The 27,421-nt window shown below is 38.6% G+C and overlaps 1 protein-coding gene across 10 annotated transcripts in view; it reads right to left on the bottom strand.

The window, feature by feature from the left end:
* Liprin-gamma overlaps positions 1-27,421 on the bottom strand; it is a 128,243-nt gene that overhangs the window by 25,818 nt on the left and 75,004 nt on the right. For 9 of the 10 annotated variants that reach the window (XM_070313100.1, XM_070313093.1, XM_070313101.1 and 6 more), the window contains 2 exons: positions 24,498-24,610; positions 3,198-3,600 (listed from right to left, as the gene is read on the bottom strand). In XM_070313100.1, the coding sequence (XP_070169201.1) occupies positions 3,198-3,600; positions 24,498-24,524 (430 nt within the window). In that variant the 5' untranslated portion in view covers positions 24,525-24,610. Of the gene's footprint in view, positions 1-3,197; positions 3,601-24,497; positions 24,611-27,421 lie in introns of those variants that run through there. The other variant, XR_011448368.1, reaches the window with a different exon arrangement.

The raw sequence follows: 27,421 nt of genomic DNA, 5'->3' as shown, positions 1-27,421 counted from the left end.
AAGCAGTGGTATCAACGCAGAGTACTCGTCTCGAATTGTTTTTTCGATACCAAGACAGTGATGCCCTATCATTTCCACTCCACCTTGCCATAGATAACAATGCATACGAGAGAGAGGATGATATTTCGAATTTTTACATTAAATATATATATATATATATTGAGAGTGGATTAGACCTATAGGGGAAACTACTATAAAAAAGCGCACCAAGCCATCCATCGCAAGGTGGAGTGGAAATGGTAGGGCATCACTGTCTTGCCTTCGAAAAAACAATTCGAGAGGATAATTATTAAATAATTATCGTCTCGAATTGTTTTTTCGATACCAAGACAGTGATGCCCTATCATTTCCACTCCACCTTGCCGTAGATAACAATGCATACGAGAGAGAGGATGATATTTCGAATTTTTACATTAAATATATATATATATATATATTGAGAGTCGATTAGACCTATAGGGGAAACTACTATAAAAAAGCGCACCAAGCCATCCACCGCAAGGTGGAGTGGAAATGGTAGGGCATCACTGTCTTGCCTTCGAAAAAACAATTCGAGAGGATAATTATTAAATAATTATCGTCTCGAATTGTTTTTTCGATGGCAAGACAGTGATGCCCTATCATTTCCACTCCACCTTGCGGTAGATAACAATGCATACGAGAGAGAGGATGATATTTCGAATTTTTACATTAAATATTGAGAGTGGATTAGACCTATAGGGGAAACTACTATAAAAAAGCGCACCAAGCCATCCACCGCAAGGTGGAGTGGAAATGGTAGGGCATCACTGTCTTGCCTTCGAAAAAACAATTCGAGAGGATATTTATTAAATAATTATCGTCTCGAATTGTTTTTTCGATACCAAGACAGTGATGCCCTATCATTTCCACTCCACCTTGCCGTAGATAACAATGCATACGAGAGAGAGGATGATATTTCGAATTTTTACATTAAATATTGAGAGTGGATTAGACCTATAGGGGAAACTACTATAAAAAAGCGCACCAAGCCATCCACCGCAAGGTGGAGTGGAAATGGTAGGGCATCACTGTCTTGCCTTCGAAAAAACAATTCGAGAGGATATTTATTAAATAATTATCGTCTCGAATTGTTTTTTCGATACCAAGACAGTGATGCCCTATCATTTCCACTCCACCTTGCCGTAGATAACAATGCATACGAGAGAGAGGATGATATTTCGAATTTTTACATTAAATATTGAGAGTGGATTAGACCTATAGGGGAAACTACTATAAAAAAGCGCACCAAGCCATCCACCGCAAGGTGGAGTGGAAATGGTAGGGCATCACTGTCTTGCCTTCGAAAAAACAATTCGAGAGGATATTTATTAAATAATTATCGTCTCGAATTGTTTTTTCGATACCAAGACAGTGATGCCCTATCATTTCCACTCCACCTTGCCGTAGATAACAATGCATACGAGAGAGAGGATGATATTTCGAATTTTTACATTAAATATTGAGAGTGGATTAGACCTATAGGGGAAACTACTATAAAAAAGCGCACCAAGCCATCCACCGCAAGGTGGAGTGGAAATGGTAGGGCATCACTGTCTTGCCTTCGAAAAAACAATTCGAGAGGATATTTATTAAATAATTATCGTCTCGAATTGTTTTTTCGATACCAAGACAGTGATGCCCTATCATTTCCACTCCACCTTGCCGTAGATAACAATGCATACGAGAGAGAGGATGATATTTCGAATTTTTACATTAAATATTGAGAGTGGATTAGACCTATAGGGGAAACTACTATAAAAAAGCGCACCAAGCCATCCACCGCAAGGTGGAGTGGAAATGGTAGGGCATCACTGTCTTGCCTTCGAAAAAACAATTCGAGAGGATATTTATTAAATAATTATCGTCTCGAATTGTTTTTTCGATACCAAGACAGTGATGCCCTACCATTTCCACTCCACCTTGCGGTGGATGGCTTGGTGCGCTTTTTTATAGTAGTTTCCCCTGTAGGCCTAATCCACTCTCAATATTATTTAATGTAAAAATTCGAAATGTCGTCCTCCTTCTCGTATGCATAGCTGTCTACCGCAAGGTGGTGTGGAAATGATAGGGCATCATTGTCTTGCCATCGAAAAAACAAAACAATTGGAGAGGATAATTATTTTCCGGAGCGGTGACATCGCTCGTCACTCGATGCGTGATAATTATTTTTCGGCGCGGTGTCGCTCGCCGCTTACTGCGTGACTCCGCCTTACTCGCTCAGCTGATACTTCGGACGCTAAGAGACATAAACAAGTAAGCCATTTTACATTTCTATCGATTCCGGCCTATCGCTTCCCACGCGCTTAGTGGCTCGGACATTTTAATTAATAACATAATAATTATTGCGAATTTAGCAAAATGGTATAGGACTTTTCGCTTCAGGTTGACCCGATCTATCTCCACTTTTCGTTTGGCTACTTACATGTCGGACACCCTGTATATTTCACGGAATAATATCCAGCATTCGTCGTGAAGACTGAGCTCCTAGGAGCCGCTATAAGTAGTTTAAAGATTGCTAGTTTTGCAATCTCTCCCCCTCGACTTCAAGCCGCGGGGAGAACTATGAATCATGGCCGGTCATAAAAAGTAACAGTACATAACCGCGCGAGATATACAGGATAAATTCAGGCAGGGAAGTTAAGATAAACGTGGAAATGCGAAAAACATTCGCGCGCCGCGTAGGCCGTCTTAAAATTTCATTCTCGCCAACTTCTTAAAAAAGTCTTATCCGCCGAAACCCGCCGCGCCAAGTCGATAACTTTCCGCCCACCTTAAGCGCATTTCCGGGGAGAGTTGTCTTTATGAAAATACTTTCGCGAAATAAACTTTCAACATTCAATCTCTCTCCGCTCCTCCTCCCCGGAAAACTCTCCCCCAGGAGATGTTCGACGAGAGCATTCGCAAATATCTTTTCATTTACAGCTTCTTATGCTACTAATCCTATTCCGAGCCGATTACTTTTTCGCGGTAAATTTACGTATTAAGTACAATATTTTACTGCAATTCTTTAAGCGAGAAATATGTACGTAAAAACAAAGATCAAAGTAAAGCAAATAAATTCTAATTAGAAATCTGAGAAAATTATAATAAAAAAAAAAAAAAAAAAAAAATTTCTAATTAAAAATAAATTTAAAAAATGAAAAATAAACATTTAAAAAATGAAAAGTGTCACAGACCTATGGGACTGGCTCGCCGATCGATGGGGCTAGTTCTATCCTTCCTGTCTACCGGACTGGTCCTCTTATCGATGGGACTGGCGGATTTATCGCTGGCCGAGCTCCTCTTCTCGATCGGGCTGTTGCCAGCGCTTATTCGCTTGCCGTCCTCCTGTTGCTGCTGAGAGTCGGTTTCTTGGCCGGGATTTCCACCGGTGGCACCGGTCGCCGTACCGGGATTATTGTTGCTGTTGGTACCGCCGTTGTTGCCGGCGTTGTTGTTATTCGGTACGATCGGCAGAGCGCCGCGGACGTCGCGCAACTCACTCCGAAGAGTCGCGCACTCGCCCCTGGCGCGTTCCAGCTCGCCGTCAAGCCGGGCGCCGGTCGCTGCGTTCTCCTCCACCATCACGCGGAATTTTGCCTGCAAACGGAAAATGTTCGGGGAAATGTGAGTGACAGTAAAATAGTAAGAAACACGCTAAAAACTGATCGAGAACGAGGGTTTAATCCATTAAGCCATCTAATACTTTAATTATATCTTTAGGATCTAAAGAGATTAAATCTCTTGGCTGGATTTGAGAGAGGTATTTAAAATATAGTCACAAATACTTGAAAATATAGAGATTTCTTTTTTTAATCCGGCCAAGGATAAGATTAGCACGAAAGTTCGAGTTTGCCGGCTCGCAGTTTGTCATTTTCGCGAGACTATCGATGGCATTAATAAGCGTCAAAGTAAAACGAGCAAGTTTATAACAAGATAAAAGTTTTGTCCCCGACTTTGCTGCATATTATTATAAGTCAGCTTGCCGGCTGGCTCATTGCGTTATTGTGTATATAGCGGGCGTATGGAAAGCTCTTTATACACCGCGGTGAAATCGACTGATAACGCCTACGCCTATTCAGAAGTTTGCACGTGCGACGTCAAACAAATCATTGAAATTGCGAGACAGAGAAACGGCTCGGTACACGTGGGATCGTATTTCTTTCACAGTCGCATTACAAGTAACTCCGGGGATAAGAAAGACGCTATTTTTCCGGACTACGAAATCCGGAAAGTAAAGATAGGGGAGAAATGCCTTTGAGAAAATCTCGCGGAAATTTTTCATTTTACGACATTTCAGTCAAGGGAAATATTCAGGTAAAAAAAAAAATATTTTTTCGGTGCCGATTCTTTCGATTTTTTTTTCTACTCCTTTTAACGTTTTTTTTTCATCTATTTAAGACAATTTCATAATTCATGATTGTACGTAGAGAAGATTTACGTTATTAATGGCTAACACCTTCCGTCGATGACGTATTAACTGTTACATTAATTGCATCGTGCAATTCGAAGTCATTATTACTTCTGGTTTGTAAATATTAATTTAATAATGTAGAGAAATAATTTCTAAAAAGCTTCCTTTCGAAAGAAAACATCAATTGATTCAAAAAGTAAATTGGAAGTAGAGAGTGAGATTTCAAAGAGAAATCCCTCTCTCTGCTGGAGAAAAATTGAGAACGAAATACAAATGATATACGATGAATTATAAATGTCTTCTTCTTCCTCTCTCAAACATGACATTCAAAATTACCATGTATCTGTTACATTTTATGAGAATATTTACGAAAAATCGCTCCAGGATACAGGGCAGTCGATATACTTAGCACGAGATCAATTATCGCGAGCGTCAAGGTAATCGAGCGCTATCAAGGATGTTTCAGAAGCAGAAACGCACCGAACAAAAGTAAAAAAGACAAGAAAGGGAGAGACAGCGAAACGGGTGAGTGGTCGTCGAGAGGGTCATGATTGGCCAAGTTCCAACGATACGAAAGGATAACGAGAGGAAGAAGGCATCTCGCGGACTTGTTGCGTTTCTAGAGAGCCTCCTCCCTCTCACGAGATGCGGACGCATCGACAAGCGATCGTGTTCGCGCCCTTTTCACGGTCACGAACCGTCGGAATCGCGACGATAAATTGCCGTCGAATGGAAACGAGCCGCAGAGTAGTTTCGCCTTTAGTACCGGATGTTTAAACACACTTGTCGCTCTCTTGTAAAATGTATACGCTGCCGTAACGCTGTTAAACCGGATCTCCGGTAGTGTTCGTACATAGTGTTTCCGTAGGAAGGATCAATACCGGCTGGAGGGCACCTCGATACATGACCCCTTCTCTCTCCTCTCTGTCTCTCATAGTTACATAATTTTCATGCGAAAAGCCCGAGTAAAAGCATCTATCCGTCTTTTAACATTACTGTCAATTAAAATTCTTGTAGTCAGACTCTTTTTATTTATTCAACATTTCAATTGATCCCGCAATTCTGTTAAAATAAGACTCGCTCGATTAATTTATCGTTAACATAATCGATCCTGCGATAAAATTATTTAACGCTCGTCGGAGTAAATTTGCAGAAACGCGCGAAATTATTCGTCGACGGAGAGAGAAAATCGATATTATACGACCAGGTTAATTGGCGAACAGTTTTCGGCCGTTTATAGTTATGCCTCACTATTCCGGACGATGTCTGACTACAACGGATTCCGGATTATTCGCGCACGACCGGAGTCACAAACGCCGATGTAAATACTAACGGCGGATTATAGGGGAAAGTCGGTCGTTTATAGGGGGGAGAGAGAGGGGGGAGGGGGGGGGGTGGAAAGTCCGATATCATGTTTCTCTACCAATTTCTATTATGCTTCGAGGGCGAATCGTCGATTGCGGACGCGCGCGAGAAACAATTTCGGCGTACAATAGCCGCGCGAATGTGCCCGTACAATAATTAAATGAACGATCGGGTCATTAGCCGCGCAATTTGTCGTACACGAAGCTCCCTGCGCGAGAGACGCGCTCGACCCATAACGGAGAGAACACCGTAATGTGGGCAGGCCGGATCTTTCCGCATCAAATCAGGATCATGGGACACCGTCCCGGGCGATCTTGCCCCGGCATTAATAGCGGGTCGTTTCACAGCGACTTATTTAAAAGCGTGTCATCTAAACCGCGAGAAACTGTTGGAAAGTGTCTTGGCGGATCGCAATTTTCGCCTTGCATCGAGGAGGATAACTGTGTCTTACAGTACAGTTTTTCCATCTTATATTTCAATTTTCTTCAACATTATATTTTTTATTATCTCTCAACTACTATAAATATTTACGAATTATTAAAGAAGTTTCTGTGGCCTGGCTTTCGAGATTTAACGAAGGTATAACGGATAATGATATTTCGTTCTTAATATAATGGGTTCTATGACGTTTTATGATAAGTTCAATTTTTCTTCCCTATATATTTCAATTTTTCGCATTATACATATTTTATATATTTTTCTTATCTCTTAATTATGTTTGAGTTATTAAAAATATTAAGTTTTTTCATTTGAAACTTTCTGACTTTAATGAAGGATACAGGATACAATAAATAACAATATTTTATTTCTCGATCAATTTCATAGAATGATTTCAGTCGAATTGTTAATAATCTGGGATGCATCAGCGTGCGAGATACATCATTAATGCAACGAGTTAGGAGACCGTTTTATTAAAGAAACTCACGTATAGATCGACAGCTGAATTTAATGAGTAATTTTCGTACGGCGGGTGAGAGTCTTTGTCGCACGCGGTGAGAATCTACGATTAAGAGGGAAGCGAAACGTGCTGACGGAAAGCAAGCAGCAACACCTGCCGCGACCGTTGGCAAGCGGCAAATGAGAAAAAGAATATCAGTTTATTTTCAGAACTGTCGGCAGCAGCTTGCCGCCCAATCGGAAAATCCAGCGGCTTAGCGTGAATACAAACGGTCCGGTAATCCTCGGCGAATTATCCCTTCTCTGCCATTACGAAATATCGGTCCATTGTATCGCTCAATGAATTCCAGTTCGATCCAGATTGCAACTTGCAAATTTCGATTGTAACATCTGCGTGTTTCAAAAATGTTCATCTCCCGTTAAAAAAAAAACAAAAAAAAAACGAGAGAAATTCTGTCATCATCTATTTATCACTCCGACAATAATGTTTAATTTTACGCTAACGAATTAATATAATAAAGTTTCGAAAGTGTACCAAAGTGCGATAAGAATAAAGTTCGCGTATTTTTATTGCCTCTCGCTAATTCGCTTTATTCTGCCGAAATATCGACCCGCTCGATAATATCACCGTAAACTTAATCCAAGTAATTTAAGAATTTCTCTGAAATCGCGAAAAAGAGAGAGATCCCGTGAGTTTGTCCCCTCTTGCTAATTATGATCGCGAAACTCCGTCTCCTCTTTCTCTCCTTCCTCCGCCACTTGTCCGGAGTCCCCAGGTGTCATCGTGTCGACGAAGAAAGAGAGGGATTTTCATTTCATCGTCAAGTAGAACATGAAATATGCATCGCTCGATGCATCCGCAATTTTTCATCGGGCACATAACCCCTCCCTTCCCTCCTCCCCGTCAATCCTTGGCCGCCGCTGCTGCTGCTGTTCGTCCTCAACTTATACACGCGCATTTCGTATGCCACGTAAATTTGCCACGACGCATACAGGATACGAGATGGAGGACCGTATGTCTTTCGCAACCAAATTTAAAAATTTCATCCCGGTAATTTGGCCAGCAATTCACCGTTAGTATGATCTCTCCGTTTAACTCTAACAAGTGCAATGAGGATATCTCTATCGATAACGAAAATTCAATATACTCTAAATAATAAGAATTTTAATTACACGTATAATTGCCATTGTATACAATTTATTAAAGTAACGCGAGAGATCAGTTTACAATTTACATTGATATATTTCATTTTCATTTCAATGCAAATCTTTTTGTGTCTGTGTGTGAGATGGAAAAATAAAAATGGAACAATGTATATATTTACAATTTTCGCATTGTTTCGACGACGTTAATATATTAACGCCATTGCATATCCAATTGCGCTATCTCGAAATTGGAAATAGCAATCGTGCCGGCTTTAACTATGTACATACCATCGAAACGTCCAGCCAATTGCACAAGGTGTACAGGCGCATCGCTTCAAGATTTATTCTCTCCGGTGAAGGGTAAAAGTTTCTCCCAAGTATATTTTACTCTTTCGGATATGTGCCAGCCAGTTATCACTTTGAAATATCTTCGCAATGTATTTTGCATACCATGGCCTTTACGCATTCTCTCTTAGCCGGAGAGGGATCGCATTATCCAAAGTCTGGATCGTTCGTTAATTAAAATCTCCAACGTCTCTCGTTTACCGGAAATTATTAAGGCTATCTGTCGACTTTTCGCTCTTCGGGTTTTGTATTTCGCTTTCTCATCGAAGATATACGAAGTTCGCGATCTTTTGCCCCGAGTTTTCCGAGTTCGAGCGCTACAACAAAGGAACGAACTTTAAAAACAAAACCTGAGATCAAAGAAGATAAAGGAACGTCATAGTCGGCGAAAGATTCCATATTCCACAAACGAGCGAGTATCTTCGCGACGCGAAGCTAAACTTTACTTCAGAAGAAGCTTTTTCCTTAAAGAGTTCATCGAGATAATTAATATTACAAATTAAGAGACCTCTCTGTGGATAATAAAATATTATTCCGTCAATTTTATTCAGACAAAACGTAGCACAGGATTAATCAAAGCGTTTACGCGAGAGAATTGGCTCGATAGATTCTCGTACCGTCTGATGCAGACAGCTGTCAACCGTGGCTCGTTCGTTCGACATAGGTGCTGCCTGTACGTACTTAAGGGTCGGTGTTACACATATGACGCGCGCACACGCCATATATCGTCCAACTAAGTTAGCCGGGTACCTGCGGGGCGGTGTCCAGCATATGGGTCTCTCGTTTAAGAGGCAATACGAAGCGGCTGATGCTATCGACATTATTACCAGCAGATCGTCGACTCGATACGGTCTTTTTCGCTCTCCTTTACCCTGTCGAAAGAGCTGACGTTACGCTTTGCTCGAAAGATGTTCAATTAACGGTCGTCGCATCGATGCACGAACATAAAAAGACAACTGGATTTAAAATAAGAAGAATAAGTGGAGAGAAATAATAATAAATCATACTGGTGTATTTACGAGAGAACAAAATAAAATATTTTAAGATTTGCGAAAAGAGAAGTAGTTGCTAGACGTATATAAAGATATTATTTTGACGCGCGTCATTTTTTATGAAAAATTTTTAATAGAATTACGAACGATATAAAATATTTATTTTGACAATGAGGTGTATAATTCTGTTATTCTCTATTTCAAAAATAAATCGACAAATAATTCGTCAAATATGAAACGAATACTGCTCGCTATTTTTACTTGATCACTTGCGCAAATACTCGTCTACGAAATAGTATCAGAGATTGACGAAATCGATAAATGCCTTCTTTTTATGCGCGCGATAAATCGAATTTACTCGCGCGAGAGTGGAATGACAATTTGTAGTCTCGCCGATACGATTCGGCTTATTTCCCTACGGATTTTTCGCGGTTGCAACTTATTCATTTCCGACGAAGCGAGCCCCGCGGCGAGGCGAATAACCCTACGATTCTATGTGTGTGCCAGGATATTTACGAGTTTTTCAAATATTGTCCGAAAAGTGTAAGTGACGCATTTATATATCTACATATTTTTACTCTCCCTCTCTCTCTCTCTCTCTCTCTATTTTACAGTCGTATTAAGTTTTTTATTTATTAATTATCTATTCTTGTTACTTACTTTTCATCTTGTCTTTATACGTTCACAAACTCCGAGTTCATTTTTTTTTTTTTTAACATGAACTTTAATGTTTCACTTTTCACGTGAACCGTCATTTACGGGAGAACGAGCGGGCTTCTCGCAGCGCTAGTCGCCGGATGGCTGATATTTATATATATGAGAAATATGGTATGTGCAAGATGGCAAGATGAAGGCTGTCAGTCGCAAAGGACATCGCGGAATGAATTTATCGTGGTGGAGTAAATGGCGGGAAAGAGTAGGCGGAGAGAGTAGGATCGAGAAAGATCGTTGAGAGTGACCCTTTTTTCCCCCGCTCTCTAGAGATATGCAGATGTCGGAGGAAGGAAAAAGACGACGGAGAAATTAAAATGGACACCGGCGGCAAATTTCTCGGCGCGGAACGAAAGAGAGAGAGAGAGAGAGAGAGAGAGAGAGAGAGAGAGAGAGAGAAAGAGAGAGAAACGGAGAGATGGAATTTCCATGAACGAGGAGTGCCGTACTGCATTCATGATTATTAATTCCATTCTCATTATTGATCTCGACGGAAATTTTTCACTAAACACAAACACTTTCCGTGAAATTTTCATAATTTTTGCATCATTCAAAAATGCACGAATAAGAGAAAAAGAAATAAGAGAAGCATTTTCTCGCATTAACGCGTGGAAAAACGCGTAAAGATTGCTAAGAGAGAGAGAGAGATTTTTTAGGATTCAACGGAGATCCTTATGAAAGAATAAAAGTGATACGGGAAAATAAAATAACCAGAGACGCCCAGAGAATTTCCTCGATTCGTTTGAGCAGGAACGACGGAGATATAGTAATTATCAAGTTTATCCTCTCTCGGATGGGAAAGTAAGATGGATAGGCCACGAAGCGAAGTAGGGCATGAAGGAAACGGATAAAGGGAGATAGAAAGACAAATAGAGAGAGAGAAAGGGAGAAGGAAAAAGGAATGGGGCGGAGATAGGGTGAGAATAGGACAAAAGGTAGATGGAATGTCGTAAGAAGACTGTAGAATGATGCAATAGCCGCGCATTACCGGAAGCAGCAGCCGCCACTCGAATTTATGAAATTGCAATTCCGGCCGCCTCGTTGCACCCCGTCGGAATAATTTGTCTCGTGACGTACGGAGATAAAATAATCCGATCCTGTCCCCAGCTTTCCTTCCCTCTCTCTTTCTTTCTCGGCTTTTACATCCGCGCATTTCCCGGGTCGCGACGCGGAATCGTGTCGTTGTAATTGCAGCGGTTCGAGTCACGTAGAGCTGATATCGATTTCTGCCTCGAGCGGCGATAATCCGCGAAGACAACAACGATTTCCAATGCGCGCAAAGTGTCCCGAGATATCGTTACACGGCGTACACGGGAATTTAATCGAGGAATGCGATACCGAAAAGACGGTAACGAGATCTACTTCAATAAATCTTAAAGAAATCGAAAGACTTCTTTAAAAAATTTCTATACACATTTTCATTCTTTTTTCTTTCAATAAATACAGAAGCTCGGGGAATTTTATGATGTCTCTTGAAAAAAGATGCGTTAGAATTTTTCTTCAAACGAATAAAAAAAATATTACACCGATCAATGATTTTGTATATAATAGAAACAGAGTTATTGATTAAAATGGCGGCTAAAACTCAAGAGTCTCTCAATATTTAGATTTTGTCGATATTAATCGAATTCTTTTCGCACGAAAATCACTTTACACATTTTCAAGTGTAGTGGCTCTATTCCACAACGCGTATATGTATAGCATCCTTCTCGTTACACGGGATATCTGCGTTCGTAGATAGCGAGTGCTCAAACATATATCCGCTTCGCAGGAATAATCATAACGCACGCGATACACATGTAATAACATTTTATTATTGATGAGCCAAACGGAATAAATGTTAACAGGGATGAATATTAAATCGGCAGGGCCGCGAGGGACACGAAACATTTATTAGCGTCGTATATTATTCCGCGAATCCCGAGATTTTACATGAAATTACAATGCAACGCCGAGAATAAAAGTGGATGTCAATGAGACGCGAATACCGGTGCATTAATTCGGCGCATCCGAACCGCGATAACACGAACGGATGACGAATCGCGATGACTTGATAAGGACGAAAATTCTCATTGTCGATTCTCGTATTATGTTCTCGCGCGTGTTATTTCCTCGAGCGATAGAGAAAAGAAAAATATATTTCCGAAGAGAGACCGATCACGCACACCGAAACGCCATTCGAGTGAGAGGACACGCGGCACGTGCTACGTGATTTAAAATAACACTCGTGTCGCGGGTATTCCCCGCCATGCCCTTTCAAGTTTCTAATGTGGGCCAGACCCGCAGCACCCAAGGTAAACCTGTTTTCGCTTCTGTACGAGCATCGAAGTACTTTCCTCACCAAAAATGGAAATCGAAGACCGGCATAGTTCACGATTATACAGTCGGCTTAAAATAGATAACACAAATATCATGGTCGGAGATCTGTTTCTAACTCTAATCTCTGTCTAATAATCTTAAATTATTCCTCTCATTCTCTCTTATTCGCGCCAAGTATCACGGCATTTAATTAATCAATGGAATTGTAATGCATATTAGAATCGGTTTTATTTCGTTTAGAATATAGACGGATTTGCTCGTGTTATTAATAGTAAATATATTCCACGGCATGCTCGAGTATAGCAATCTGTCCTACTTTCAGAAGAGGCATGTACCGTTATTACGGTGTTGCGTAAACACAATAAGTTACGGGTAATCACAGCGAGTATAATAAACGTGTGCAACAAAGTGCGCTGCGGTTTCCTGGCACGTCTCATCAGTTATTGTTGCCCCGAGTTAACGCGACTAATTTTAGATATAACGACGCGCGCGAGCGCATTGTAAGCTTACATTAAACACGGTGCTTACACGACTTACGTAACTGTTTATGTCTGAAGTTTAGGTCTTATTTAATCGCGAGTTCACATCCGAGGACACTCTCTCAGCGAGAAGCTTCTCTCGTAATTTTCAAAAACGATTACCGCCTCGTCTCGTTAACTGTTTAGGAAACTTGGATTACAAAACTGTTACGATGCACTCATTCCTCCTCGTACAAATGTCACATTAAATAAAATAATTTTCGAAACATGCGGATCGTTACAATCTAAAATTTTGCAATTTCTCCGTTCCAAGATGATGATCCAGAATAATTAATGTAAATTTTGAGGACCATTAAGCCGTCCACTTATAAATTTCATTATCAGTGATATATCAGTGTATCTTCGTATAAATGACAGCGTATGAGATACAGAGAAAGAGTAAGAGAGAAACTGTCGCAGCATCTTCCGCCGTTTGGGATAATTATAAGCGTGGATGCATAATTTTGCGTAGCATGCTAAGCTTATATGCATCTGTCACGCTCCAAAGAGGCTCACATGTTCACTGCACTCGGATCCACTGTGGCATCAACTAATAATAAATAATCCCAATGCTAACACGATGTTAACAAAAATAGTGACATTCCTATCTTATAATACATATATATATAATAATTATTAATATAACCCGTATAAAAAGTATAATAAAATATTGTGTGCAAGTTTGCTTAAGAAAATATGTGTATAAATGTGAGCTATGTTTATTATTTTATAATTAACTAACTCTTTGAAACAATGAATTTTTCATATTTTTTTCAAAATGTTCTATAAGTCATACATTATATATATATAAAGATTTTATTTTTTTGAAAAATGTTTATGAGAGAATCACATATGTATATACATATACACATACACCTCAATGTCTGTTTCATATTTCCGCCTTCTCGATTTGGATAGAATTGTTTGACGGATTCGCCTCGCAGAAAAAACCATTTCATTCGTCGCAAAATGTCCAACTGCGACGAGAAAAAATAATTCCCGCGTTTTTATTCTCTCATTTTTATATAAGATACAGCAATAAAAAATATAAAAATAATACACTGGCAATTCATAAGCTTTTCATGCCGGTGCGTTTGTGTATTTTTCAGTAAAAATATTTGCCCTAGGTACTTACGTTTACGTGCTAATAATCCGTCCAACTCTGAAGCATAACATAAAATAATTTGTCTAGTAAGCTTTATAATTTATAAATCATTTCGATGTAAAAAGTTTTAATAATGAATAATACGATTCCTTTACGAAATAAACTTGTGTGTATTTCATTAAAATCTATTACAAATAAAGATAAATTTTTTACCTAAAAATTTTTCAAAACGATATAAAATATATTAAAATTAATTAAAGCAAAAAAAAAATATATAGTAGTGCCATATTAATATTGATAAAAAAAATTAATAAAATCTCTCTTATTATCTGTGTAAATTATGGTTTTTATGAACCTAGTTGATTTTTGCGTATTAAAATCATGCATAATGAGATATCTGTCGATAATTGTGATAAAATATTACACGCGTATTATTAGCGCAAATTTCTCGTAGTCTTCGAATCCGACGATAGATGGTTTCCATCACGTCGCATGTATAATGACACTCATTTGCAAACTGATTCGAGAGCCCGAGCTGCCAGGGAGGGCACGTCGAGGAAGAAGGAAAGAGAGCGCGGAGGAAGTGTTTCTGCGTGTACCGGAAGCCCTTGGCTTTTTGAGAATCGCGCGGACGCGGCTAAGTAGCCAATTCGCCGCTTTGTCGTGGACGAGGTCCATGCCGCAAGGCGCGTTTCAAATGCAAATACCCGAGAGTGCCCGCGCGCACAAACCGACCGGCTTAACCGTTCCATTGGCGGCAGTAAAGTTTGAAGCCCAATAAAAAGAGGAAAGGTAATTTCCTACTCGCCTGCGGAGCTCGCGGAAGCGGAATTTCATAAACGAGGAGGGAAAAAGAAAAATATCAAAGAAAATGTAAACCGCTAAACTATACGCGAGAAAAATGATGATGTCGAGGTCGCGACAAATTTCGAATTTCGAGAATAAAGTGGCAAAGTGATAAAAATATCTAATACGCACGGGCAAACTGGTAATGTAATCCTCGATTTGTCACTTTCTCAAGAGATTGTTAATGTCCCTTTCTAACTGAAAGAATTGTTAAGATTAAAATCATATTTAATAAAAAAAAAGGGCAATAGAGCCAAGCGCGGTAAATAGTGCGCAAAGGTGTTTTATTTTCAATAAGATATAAATCGATATATAATAAATATACGGACGTTTCGGCTCTTTAAGATTAAAGTTTTCAATGAAATTAATGTCATTTATTCGTAGCTCGCATCCAAAAGAGCGATCATTTCGATACTTTATTCCGTATGATATTTCTCACACACATTAGACGAGTTCAATTCTTTTGTGTAAACGAATCGACGGATTTGTGTCAAAAAAATATATTTTCCTCCGAAAACAAGTAACAGAGAAAATGATGAAAATGTATACAAGTTTTTTCCGTGAGATCAACACGTATACGCACAATTTTTCATCCTAGAATTCACTGCTCGATACCGACTAAAATAGATCAAATATTTCGTTTGCCCGGTGGTTCCTGGCTTTGGCATTATCGATTTAACGGCGAACTATTCGATATCGCCCGTATTCTGCATTTGCAGAGACAAGATAAACTATCCCGAGAATCACATGCAATAGAAAAGAGAATTTCGGAATTTGTGAATCTGGAAGTTTTTTTTTTTTTTTTATTCAAATTTGATGTAAATCGCGATACGATACAATGATAAGAACAAAAATAAATCTAGGGAATAATAAACCTATTACTTTGATGATCAATGATATGCAACAATAAATTTCGTTTGATATGCGAATATATTTCAATACATTATTAATATATGTATGTAATTATATATTCTCTTTTTTGACATAACTAATTGATAACTAATTGTTTTATTATTGAAAAAAAATCTTGTTATCCTTTCCCATAATTTTTCGTTTGTTAAAAACGCTTGTTGAAACAATTTCATTGATAAAGATTATATCAACAGCATTTAGCGTGTTTGAAGAGATGATAAACAAGCGGGCAAATTAAAATGTACAATTTTAAATATATACGAGATACCTATGTATATGAAAATATCGCATATTTATATTTTATAAATATTATTTCGCAATCAATTAATGACAGATAGAATTCTCTCTCTTCCCCTCTGTCTCTCTCTTAGAAATAATTTCATAATATCGCATCACGTGATATTACAGACAAATTAAAGGGACACAATTAAAAAGTTAATCGGCTGCATATGCACGATCGAGTCAAATATTATCTGCAGTTTCGCATAACAAAATTTCGTATCTCATGGTTGGCAGAATTGGAGAGGAAATGAAAGAGAAAAAGGAGGTTGCGAGCGAGCCAGATGGATTTTTCGTGACCTGGTTTCGCTCCTCTTCTTCGACGAAACGAAATCGATGAAATGCATTTTTAATTATTGCCGACGCCACTTGAATCCCTGCAAATTGCCTCTATTTCCGTTATGGCATATCAAATTTTCAATATTTACATATATCCACAATTGGCCTTAAATTAAATTTATTATTTTAGAGAAATATGTTAATTTTTTATAAATAATTATGTAACGCACTAATTTTTTTTCTCTTTCTGTTCTCTATGTGAATTTTGTGAATTTATTAAAGAAAGAAAAAGGAACCATTAATATTTGTTTTTGTACAGTTGAATATGTTTTTAAAGCATTTAAATATTTTTCTCGCCAATGTATCATATATGTATTTGTCATATATTTTTCTGCATAATATAAAAATATTTCGATTGCGCTTTCTCTAGTGCAAAATTAATCGCAGTCGGTGCGAAATGTTGTCGGAGAAATCGATACTGAATCTCGATGACAAAAGCTACGCAAAATTGTTTCCGACACATTTGACACATTATCGTAAAACCGCTATCGAATCGTTTGACTTATTGGTTTACATTATTTGGTTCGATCCGGAATTGTCCATCATGTATTGTGCAACAGCTGTGGAAGGGAGCGTCGATGGACAGGAAATAGCAGCGTGTCGCTGTCAAATCGGCTTACGCAACTTCGCGTAAACTCCGTAACCGTATCCCGCTGCTATTTTTTTCAGAAACAAAAAAAAAAACAGAAAAACTAACGGCTTAAAGGTAGCTGACGGACGACATTTTCTTTCATCTCCCCCGCCGGCTAAAGAGAATTGGAGTGGAAACGCAATAGCCGGAGCGAGTTAAAAAGGGTTAATCCATTACGGTTACTGTTAGGGCACGTAAAACATACGATATCTATGCTCACGAAAACAGCACGCGGTACGCACGGATACGTGTTGTGGATACGTCGCTATTCACGCTCGTGTAAAGAATTATTGTGACTTTCACAAGTGTGATCGACCATGATATCTTCTGCTCCGCCGTTTTTCATTCGCGCCGTATATGTGGTAACACGTAACGCAAATAGAGCTCACGAAACTTAAATGAATAATATTCAAAAGACTAATTTAAAGAGCCGTGAATAATCGAAAAATATTGATCGAACATAAAAGTTTGAACATAAGATCCTAAATTTCTGTATGTATTATTGTACGTAATTAATCATGTATATATTAAATTTGTCGTCGTTTATCAATTAAAACAAAATTTCAATTATAGCCAAATAATAAAAATGTTGTTGAAATATAAAAGTAACGTTTAAGCATAAAAATTTGTTGCGTATAATTCGCGCGACAATTTTATTCTTAAAAGAATATTAAATGAATTGTAATACATATATGATATAATATAAATTAACATTAAATGTTATAATTTGATTCCTGCGTTCCTTCATATATGTGAATACATATAATGCTGATTTTACGTCGAATGTACTTTTTCAGCTTTTCAGCCCTCACGCGTTTCGTGGCTGTCATGTAAACGAAATTTTTACATCGTCCAGCTTTCGCGCGGACATTTTGTACAAACCTAAACGCCTCGTAAATATTTTTCTCGTAAAAATGTGCCGAGGGTACTTTGCAAATTGCGAGTAACCGAAAAATGCGCTCTGCATACGTGTAGCTCTATACTATGTGTAATAACTTTATTAGGCGGAAGGGAATATAAACGACAAATATAACGAAGAGTGCTACGTAAATAAGTTGAATTATGTATATAATAAAGAAAGACAAATAAAATTATTTTAAATTAACAGTCAAAATAAACAAAAATAGTAAACGTAAAATTCAACATGTAAAAGAAAATGCATTTTATAGACTAATATATTTCTACGCTTGATTTTGTTAAAGTTTGGTATATGATTTCTAGAGAGAGATCTTGTTACGGGTGCAGTATCACGTCGCCGAATCATTCAGTCTTGCTCCAGATTTGCTTTCGCATACAACACGAACTCAATCTTCGTCTAAATAAACACTTTAAGTTCGTTCAAGTTATGACAAGAGAGGCATGTAGTACGTCGAATTTCGACCGTCGAGAGTACGAAACATGTTCTTGATCAAACAAACAAGTTGTCTAATATGTACCGTGCAACTAACTGTGCTAATAAGGCGCGAGAAGCTTCCATCTTTAAGTAAATTGAAGTAAGTAAATTTGAACATAAATAAAAAAATAATTTAAAATATGAAAACAAATACACCCACCCAATTTTGAAAATATTCTCGCTGTTATATAATCGAACAAATTCATCTATTCTTAGTTTTTAATTTTTTTATTATGTGTGATATACATTTATCGTCTGTTAAATCGTGCGAGCAAAAATCTTATTCCCAGACATAAAGATTGTCGGATCAAACGACACTCTCTCGTAAAAACTACAGTTCGAGTCATAAAAAAAAAAACGCGTTTCACTTGACCCAACGTCCATTTGGCAAGCGCGAGGACCGACTGTTCGCTACTTTTTCAAGATAACAAATTCCTTTTTCATAATAATCATCATTGTCGCTTGGTGATTTCTTCTACGGACACATCGAGCCTAATTAATCACGTAATTTAATAAGATATTTCATCGTTGATTATCATTATTTTTCTCTTTCCTATTTAATGATTTGACATGAAAAAAATACGAAAATAAATATCTCGAGAAAAGAGCCGCAATTTCAAATAATATCTAAATTATTTGAGAAATATTTTGTATTTGAAGCATATTATATAACTGTTACGAAAAATAATATAGCAAAGTGAAAAATATTTTATTCGATAATTTTTAAATCCACGATACGAGAAAAATTATATATTTTTACTGGACATTCTTTTTTTTATTTTTACATTTTACACAGACAAAGAGAAAACGTTTTGTTTAAAAAAAAAAAATGGAAAAGTACTACTGTCCTGCGCTCGAGATAAAACTGGTGGAAAAAAAACACACACACATACACATGTGAAATCAGTGGCTCTCTTATCATCTTGTCATTTCATCCCTCTTCGTCATTTCGCGGCGATGTTTATTCAGCCGCTAAATGGCGTCTACCTTCTCTCCTCTTGATGAATCCTCTCGGCTTTCTTCGCCCGCTGCCTCTCGTCTACTGTACTCTCGTTGCGGCTGTTATCTATGTGCGCGATATCTGTGATTATGTGCGACGGCTTTTAATGCATGCATTTTAGCTTTCAGCATGAAACTAAAGATAATGATATTCACGGAAAAGAGATGCGCGATGACATTGTATGCATTTCTGAAATACTTGAATATTTAAAATGTTCCTATTATCAATTACCATTTTTTTTTAACACTATAGCGCTTTTTTAGTATTTAATATGTTGGTAAGAAATTTAATATATTTTACACACACACACACACACACACACACACACACACACACACACATATATATATATATATATTTCTTACATATGTATTTAATCGAGATTTTCGAAAATTAAATATTCAGCGCATATAAAGACTCCTCTTTCTCTTTCTCTCTTATTTTAAAATAATTGTAGATAAAATTTTATATCACGTATATATATAATCATATGCGATGCATGAAGCTACTTTGGCGAAATAACATCGGATCTATTAGGGAGAGTGTTCAGGAATAGAAAATGATAGATCGCGAGGGTTAAGTGACTCAATCAAATCAACAAGAGGCGCGTCTCTACGACAGCGTTGTCGCGTATCGTATATGTAAAATTTAAGCGTCAAAGATTCCGCTCGTCGAATAATCATATTGCTTCCTGTTTCTTGTAATTTGCGTAGATACGCTCTCATTATACGAGCACATTAATTTTTTTCTGCCCGTGAGAACGGCCACGCCACATACGCGTGCAAGGTCGTCCCTCGGGAATGTCCTTATTGCTCCCGACATCGTCGAGCGCGTACTCCCCCTCTTCTCTCTCCCTCATTTGCACTCGTATTTTTTTTTTCTTCAATTTCTCTCGCTCGGTCGAGGGTTTCTCCGATCGATAGGATCGACCACGCTGCCAGGAGGTACCGCACGCAACTTTGACGAGTCTCGTGAGACTCCCGAGACGACCGTCGATATTTCGACGCGTGACACACCCGAGTTCGTGCTACTCAATCAAAAATAGAACGTGAGTGAGATGTACATTTAAAGTTGCAAATTTTGCAAAACGCACACTCCTGAAGAAAGCCCGAGGCGCGTCGGTCGAGAAAAGCCGTATCGTTCTCGTAAACTTTCACACGGGCATCGGCCTCGACAAAGTTTCCGGCGACGCTTTTCTCGTCGCAACGAACGAGGCCGGAGTTTCAACCCTGAGATATCGCGGCGCGTATCGATCGTATACAGCAGCTGGGAAACTTTGTTACCGGCTCCGTCAGCGCGTATCCGTTCCGCGGTGCACGCTTAGGCGACATTACATATACCCGATTCATATGCCTCGTCACGTTTCTCCTTTTCTATGTGTCCTGGGACTGCAGGAACAGCCCCTCACTTCCTCGGTTTCGCCTTCCGCGTTTCGTCCGTCTCTCTCTCTCTCTCCTTCTGTTAGTCTCCGTTTTCTCGCGTGGATACGAGCAGGAGATCGAAATTCAAACGCGAGTCGCATAATGGGGCGATTTCGCCTTGAAACGTCGACTGAAAATTCTCCTTCCGCCGGATATTGCTCGGCGGCCGATTGATCATCTTTTGGGTACCGAAGACGCGATTGAAAACGCGACATGTCCCGAGGTCTGACTCAAAGGCGCTTGTGACGCACGCAAAAGAGCTGTTTGTACCCCCGTCGAGGTCACAAAAGGTGACCAATTTTTCAATGTATGTAACGGGTAGACGCGATCATTGACATTCGATCGCTCAATGATCACGTGACAGCTAATATTCTTTTAAACTGAATCAGTGAGCATTTCATTGATTTTCAGGAAAAATACTCACGTTTTGCTTCCACGTTTTATGTTTTACGGATTATAGGAATATTTTGTATAAATAGAGTTCAAATTCATAATTATACGCATATTATATTCTACTTTACTTTCTTTCTTAAATTTGATAGATCTATAAAAGATGAACAAGACTTTTAGGATTAAACTCATATATTATTTCTTTAATAAAATATATTGCTATGAATTTATCTTATATATAATATTACAAATATAAAACGCATTCTTTTTCATTGTTTGCAATGATATACCTGTAACTAAATCTATTGCTTATCAATGATAATATATTAATTTCATTTAAGAGAGTAAATAAATTTTTTTCAGTTTCACACTTTGCATGCATTTAAAATATCGTTTTCCAATTTTATATTTAAATAATTATATCCTCAAAAAAAAGAATATACATATATATATATATATATACACATATATAAGATCAACGTAATCTACAATTTATAATCGATTTAATTGATACGCGATATTCGGGCAAATTGAAAAAGAAAGCTATCTCCGCTAATCCGCGATATAACAGTGTTCTCATGTTATATTGCATTGCCAATCGAATGCAAATTACTCCCGCGATTTTTGCATTGTTTAATTGCAAACGTGCGAGCACGCACGGCCCAATTTTAATTCACCGTGACGTTCGAGTGCTCGTGTACAACACCGTCAACAAACTGCGAGCCATCAGTTCGATTGCATTAATCCCGAAATAGCCGCGTCCACCACGTCCGAATGCTATTTGTCGGATAATGTGTTTATGCGCATTTATTCGTGTCGTGTGTGATTTAGCTATAATCCGAATTGCGTCCCTTTCGCTCGCGAGATATTTCCCCTCACCCCCCCCCCTCCTCCCCTCCTCCCCAACCCCCTCGTTGAAAATATGTCATTATTCAAATCTGTTTATGCCGATTCGGATTTTTGCGTAAAATTTTACGTAGTAATACGATCATTAGCAAACTCTCTCTTTTTCTTTTTATAAAAAAATATCTTTTGTGTATTAAAATCTTTTTATATCGCGCGATTTAATTATTCCAATTATTACAGATTATTACCGTAAAATATGAGAGACGTAAGAATTTAACGATAACGAGATAATAATTAGAGCACCGATGTGTACAATGTGTATGTTTTACATCTGATCCTGTAGTTGTGCGAGGGGTAATTGCATCCCTTGCATTATGCCGCATAAAACTCTTTGCAATTTGTCATCGCATCGTCGGTAATACGCCGCGAAATTAGTTAGTCGGGCGCCAATATTAATCTATCCGTGATGCGAAAATCATTATAAATCAAGCGTTAACAAGTTTGACGGCTCTTTTAACAGAGAGAATGCTCTCGACGCGCGTTACGCGCGAAACGCGAATGACACGTCGCGTTCTTGTTCGCCTTTTATTCGCCGCGTACAATCAATATCGGGCGATATCGTCTCATATAGAGAGCGGACGGATTTTTATATTCAATGATATCGCGCGATTAAAAATAGATACTGCAATTATTGAGACAGCGAGATTTATATTGTGTTTATATTATATTATATTCACGGCCATGTCGTTTGTTCGGCGTATACATTCATAAATTGAATTAAGGTGAAATAAAAAAACTCGCTATCGTGCGCGCCTCAATTGAATTATAAATCAATCAGATTTATAGTTCCCCGAACATCGCAAACAATTGCTCGATATTAAATCTCGTATGCTAAAAACCGATATTAGAATGCAAATAAAATACAGCGCCTCTTTCGATATGAGATAATTCTATTTGAGGAAATATATATGCTATGTTCAATTGAAATATTAGAAGTTTAGAGACTTTTAAAACAAAAACAACGATCTCTTATACTCCACGTTTCATTTGAACGTGCTTAATACATATGACGAAAATTTTTGCAAATTTTTTTTTCAGAATCTTTAATTCGCGCAAAGTACCTTTTATGTATGATTCGATGCACATACATCATTTACGTCATTTACATGTTTCCATCACGAGTGCTTCCCCCAGATGGAGAAGGCGGTAACGAAACGATAATTTTTCCACACTCACCTCGCTAGCGAAATCGTTACGCAGATCTTGAATCCGCCTTTAAACCTACTCGAGTACGGAATATACGTAACGATGTAGACAACTTAATTAATTTGACCTTTCATTACGATCATCCGGAGAAGCATGAATCGCCTCCGGGGATGGTGTTGGTTTAATTAGTAACACGCCAGGAATCTTGTTATCAATGTCGGCTAATTGTATAATTACGAAATTATTAAATAAACGCAAGTTGTCGAGAGAAATTTTCTTTATTAATTTAATCGTATTATATCATTTTATCATTGGCTATCGTATTCGCGACGCTCGAACGTAGAATTTTTATTCAAATATAGAAAACTTTTCAGAAAAAAGTTCACATAAATACACCGTGTAGCTGTATTGATCTTGAGAATATAGAAACCGTGTTGTTATTAACAACAACGAAGCAGTCTCAAATGTAACGCGGATAATACGAAGCAACTGCGGCAAAGGAATTAAACGCCATCACGCGAAGGATTACTTTCTACCGCAACTCTTATTTTGTCACATTTATTTGCCCGGACGGACCAAGTCCGTCGCAATTACCATCAGCCTTTTTGCCCCTTCTCACGCCCACGCGCGACTCTCTTTCTCTCCGAGTTGCCGTCTAATATTTCTCTCTCATAATAAATATTGAGCAGCAGTAACGCTGCATAGGTAACAATGGTTCGCGATGGACAAAGGAATCCGCGCTATCAATAGAGCGATCCTTCGTCCGTCTGACAATTAACCCCTTTCAAATACTCGGTTCCTTGAATTTTCTTGAAAATCGACGCGCGCAAAGGGGCTGCTTCTACTCCCGATATTGGAGAAACGTTTTCGAGCGGTTTACTTTCCGAATAAACGCGCACGTTACCTCTCGACAATTATAGAAAAGTTTATCTTTTAGAAAGAAATCTATATATTAATATTTATTGTGTCATTTTTAACTAAATTAATTAGCGATTGCGCTACTGTAGAGTTTCTGTTTTAAGAGAGATATTTCTAACGAAAAACTTGCAGAATACATGCAACTCTCTTGTCTATTAAACAGAGAATACGATTTAGACGATGTATAATGTGCCAGCAGTTCCCGATATAGACAATAGATTTCGATATCAATGTATGCATGTGGGCGGATAGCTCCTTATCTGCGCGATAATTAACCTCTTGGCGTAGAGGCTACTTGAATCAAGTTCGCCGTTTCCATGGAATTCGAGACGCGAGACGATTTGTAATAGCGTGTTTCAAAGATATCGTGCTCCATCATCGGACGGTTCAACGTAACCGTATTACGCTTGACTTGAATTTTCGAATTAGAATTATTCCGCAATTAAAAAAGCAGAATAAATCGAATATATGGTTTAAATTTGAATTTTGTGAAAAATTCGATACCTGTGCATCTGCAAGGATGCGCCGCATCAAGGCCAGGGTGGGGTGCGTTGTGAGGTCATCTTGAAGGGCAAGCGCCTCGCCTTCCTCGTTCAAATGATTCAAAGTCTTAAGAGCTGCAATCAAAGAGAGAAAAAAATTGAAAATGCATTATAGGTTGCAATAGCGAAAATGATGACGTGTTCGCGCGTTCATAGAAAGATCTAAGATTCTTGAAAAATACGGTTTGCGATAAAAATCTGAGATATCCGTTACGTCGGCATCGTAAGGTTTAGAGCTCGCTCAGGTGGCGATTCGGGAGTAAGTAGCCGCTTTGCGAAGATCGCTGGCACGTAGCGAGCACGATGCCCATCGGATCGCGCTTAATCCTTTCATCCGAGACGTGCGAGAAGTCCGGGAATTCCCGAGCCCGGATCCGGACATCGTCCAAGATGGCCGAGTCCTTTCCCGGGCTCATTCGTCTCGCATTATCTTCGCTTGGCCTGGTGGTACGAACGGCGAAATAATTGAATTCCCGTGGTACTTGGCGGTCGTGGCGCGAAGGTGGAAAAGACCCGGAGGGTTGCCAAACTGTTATTGACAAGTTAGCGAGAGGAAACTAGGTGCACAGGCACCCGAGCAACCTCAGGACAGACGCGCGATTTTCGTTGCCTTCGTGATATCGCGCTATCAAACGTGCTTTAGCAGAGATCTTACAGAAGCAAATGTGAGACATTTCGCTCTGATACTTTATTATATTTCTAAATTCGCGCAAAGTTGGATATTAAGCCTAAGATATTGTTGGCACAGATCAATGGAAGAATTTCATCGCATTTCGAAGGGATTCTTGTTCCCTTTTTTTTTTAAAGGCACGACAGCGTCAAAAGAAAACGATAACTGTATTCCGATAAACAACCGATTCGAGAGCGAGCTGCGACGGAATTATAATATTTCGAATAACACATTCTAGAACTCGGCGCGCGAGCTTAAACGCAAATTTAGCGAGCTGCGTATGCAGTCGGTGATGCTTTGATGTGGTAAACAAAACAAAAACAAAATTCGTAAAGCTCCGTAAACTGTGAACGATAAAGTTTCGCGACGTACAATGACTTTGATCTCGTTTGAAAGATAATTTAATTCTCTACAACTTTTGCTTCGATACTTTTTGTCAAAAGACGCATACTTTTCCTGATATTTGTAAAAATGTAAAAAATAACTGTGATTTCAGAGAATTTTGGGCGCTAACTTTTTAAAGAAGCATTTTTCGACTCATGTTTATAGCAAACTTTTTGTTCGGTATGAAATTATCTTTCAAATGAGATCAAAATGATTGCGGTTCGCTTCATAGGTTTTGAAATAAACCAGTTAATAACCAATTTCAAATTTACCGAAAAGTGTTTCTTCCGCTATTGACGGTTATTCGAAAACCTATAGAACGAACTATTGGGTTGAACAGAAAGTTCGTTCCGTTTTTTTACTAAGAGATAGAGACCGAAAAAACGACACGAACTTTCCGCTCAACCCAATATATATCATAAGGGGGGACGACTCTCTTCAAAAATGCATTTCTCGGAAAGTGGGCCAAACGAGAAGACTGGGACAAGATACAATTCTCAAAAATTAGCGCGCTCCATTGGACAAAAATCATCCGTGTTTATCCAATTTATTCGGGAATTTTAAATCGCTTAAAGCTGATTATGCTCCGCTGAGAACGCGTATTTGCATTAGCAACGAATTTCGCGCTACCACGCATCGTCGTTACTCGGTGAAGATTTAATGACGTTTTCCTGTTAACGTTTAATTCCATTTTAATAGAGCGCACGCTCGATTTTTCGTATGGACGCATCACCAAAGCTTTCAAAGCTTTCGTACAAGCGCGAAGCAAGCTTTTAGTTCCGTCGCGTAATGAGGATGACAACGGAGGAGCGGAGGAGCGGAGGAGCGAGAGGGGAGACGAATCTGATCGCGGATTATTTGTTGCACCCGAGTTGCAATTAAACGCAATTAAACTGCTGCCAGTGCCCGGAGAGAGCTGCATCGGAAACGTATTTTATCGACAAGTCTCGTTTACCGAAGACAAAAGTCCCTCCTGTCGACAAGATACGCGAACTCCCAGGATCACGCCGAACGTCTTCCAGCCAAATCCTTAAAAACATTGGAACGTCTTGCGAAGTCTTAGGGAGGAGGAAAGTATTATCGCCAGATCTCGAGAAACGATTTCTTGCAAAATTGCTCCTCGTTCTCGCAAAGGTCGAGAATCTGAACTTTACGAAGGTAGAAACGTATCCTCAACGCAAACAAAAAGAAAATGCAACCGTGCAATCAAGTTGCTAGAACAGCGTATATTGAAAATCTCTCTCTCTCTCTCTCTCTCTCTACGTATTATTTCCTTCAAAAATTACACACGCAAATATTAAGCGTTTAAATTATAATTTAGAAAATGTGTTCACGAAATTAATAATATAATTTTTTTTAATTATATGTTTGTGTGTTATATAAATGGAAAATCAATGCAGAATAGAAAAAAAAGCCCTTTCAATATCCTCGATTAAACGATTAGCTATATCGTCAGCTTAGATATTCGTCCGTCATCTTTAAGCCAATTGATCGCGGATGAGCAGAAAAAAAACACGCTCAAACGGATAGATCAGCAAAGAGAAAGAGACCTCTTTTTTCACGAAAGTCTGATCTCGAGGTTGTAGCAGTTCTTTAAATACACGATAGAAAGAGCACTCACATCAGAAACGTCAAACACCCTCACCGAATAATCTCGCGCGATCGTTACCGTCTTAAGTAAAAGGAGGAAACTCTATAGCGCCTCGTGTACCGACAATTCTCTCCACTAAACAATTGCACCCTTTTACGGAGGGAAGATACTTCCGCGTCAGGGGTTAAATGTAATCGTTCGCGCTTTCCAGAAGATATATTCCTCGCAAAAAGTACATATG

This window comes from Polyergus mexicanus, unplaced genomic scaffold (assembly GCF_030449975.1).
Source record: "Polyergus mexicanus isolate NDT 795.1 unplaced genomic scaffold, iyPolMexi1.0 SCAF_23, whole genome shotgun sequence".
Lineage (NCBI taxonomy): Eukaryota > Metazoa > Arthropoda > Insecta > Hymenoptera > Formicidae > Polyergus > Polyergus mexicanus.
The sequence above is the reverse complement of the archived record's forward strand: the minus strand, read 5'-3'. Positions and strand labels throughout refer to the sequence as shown.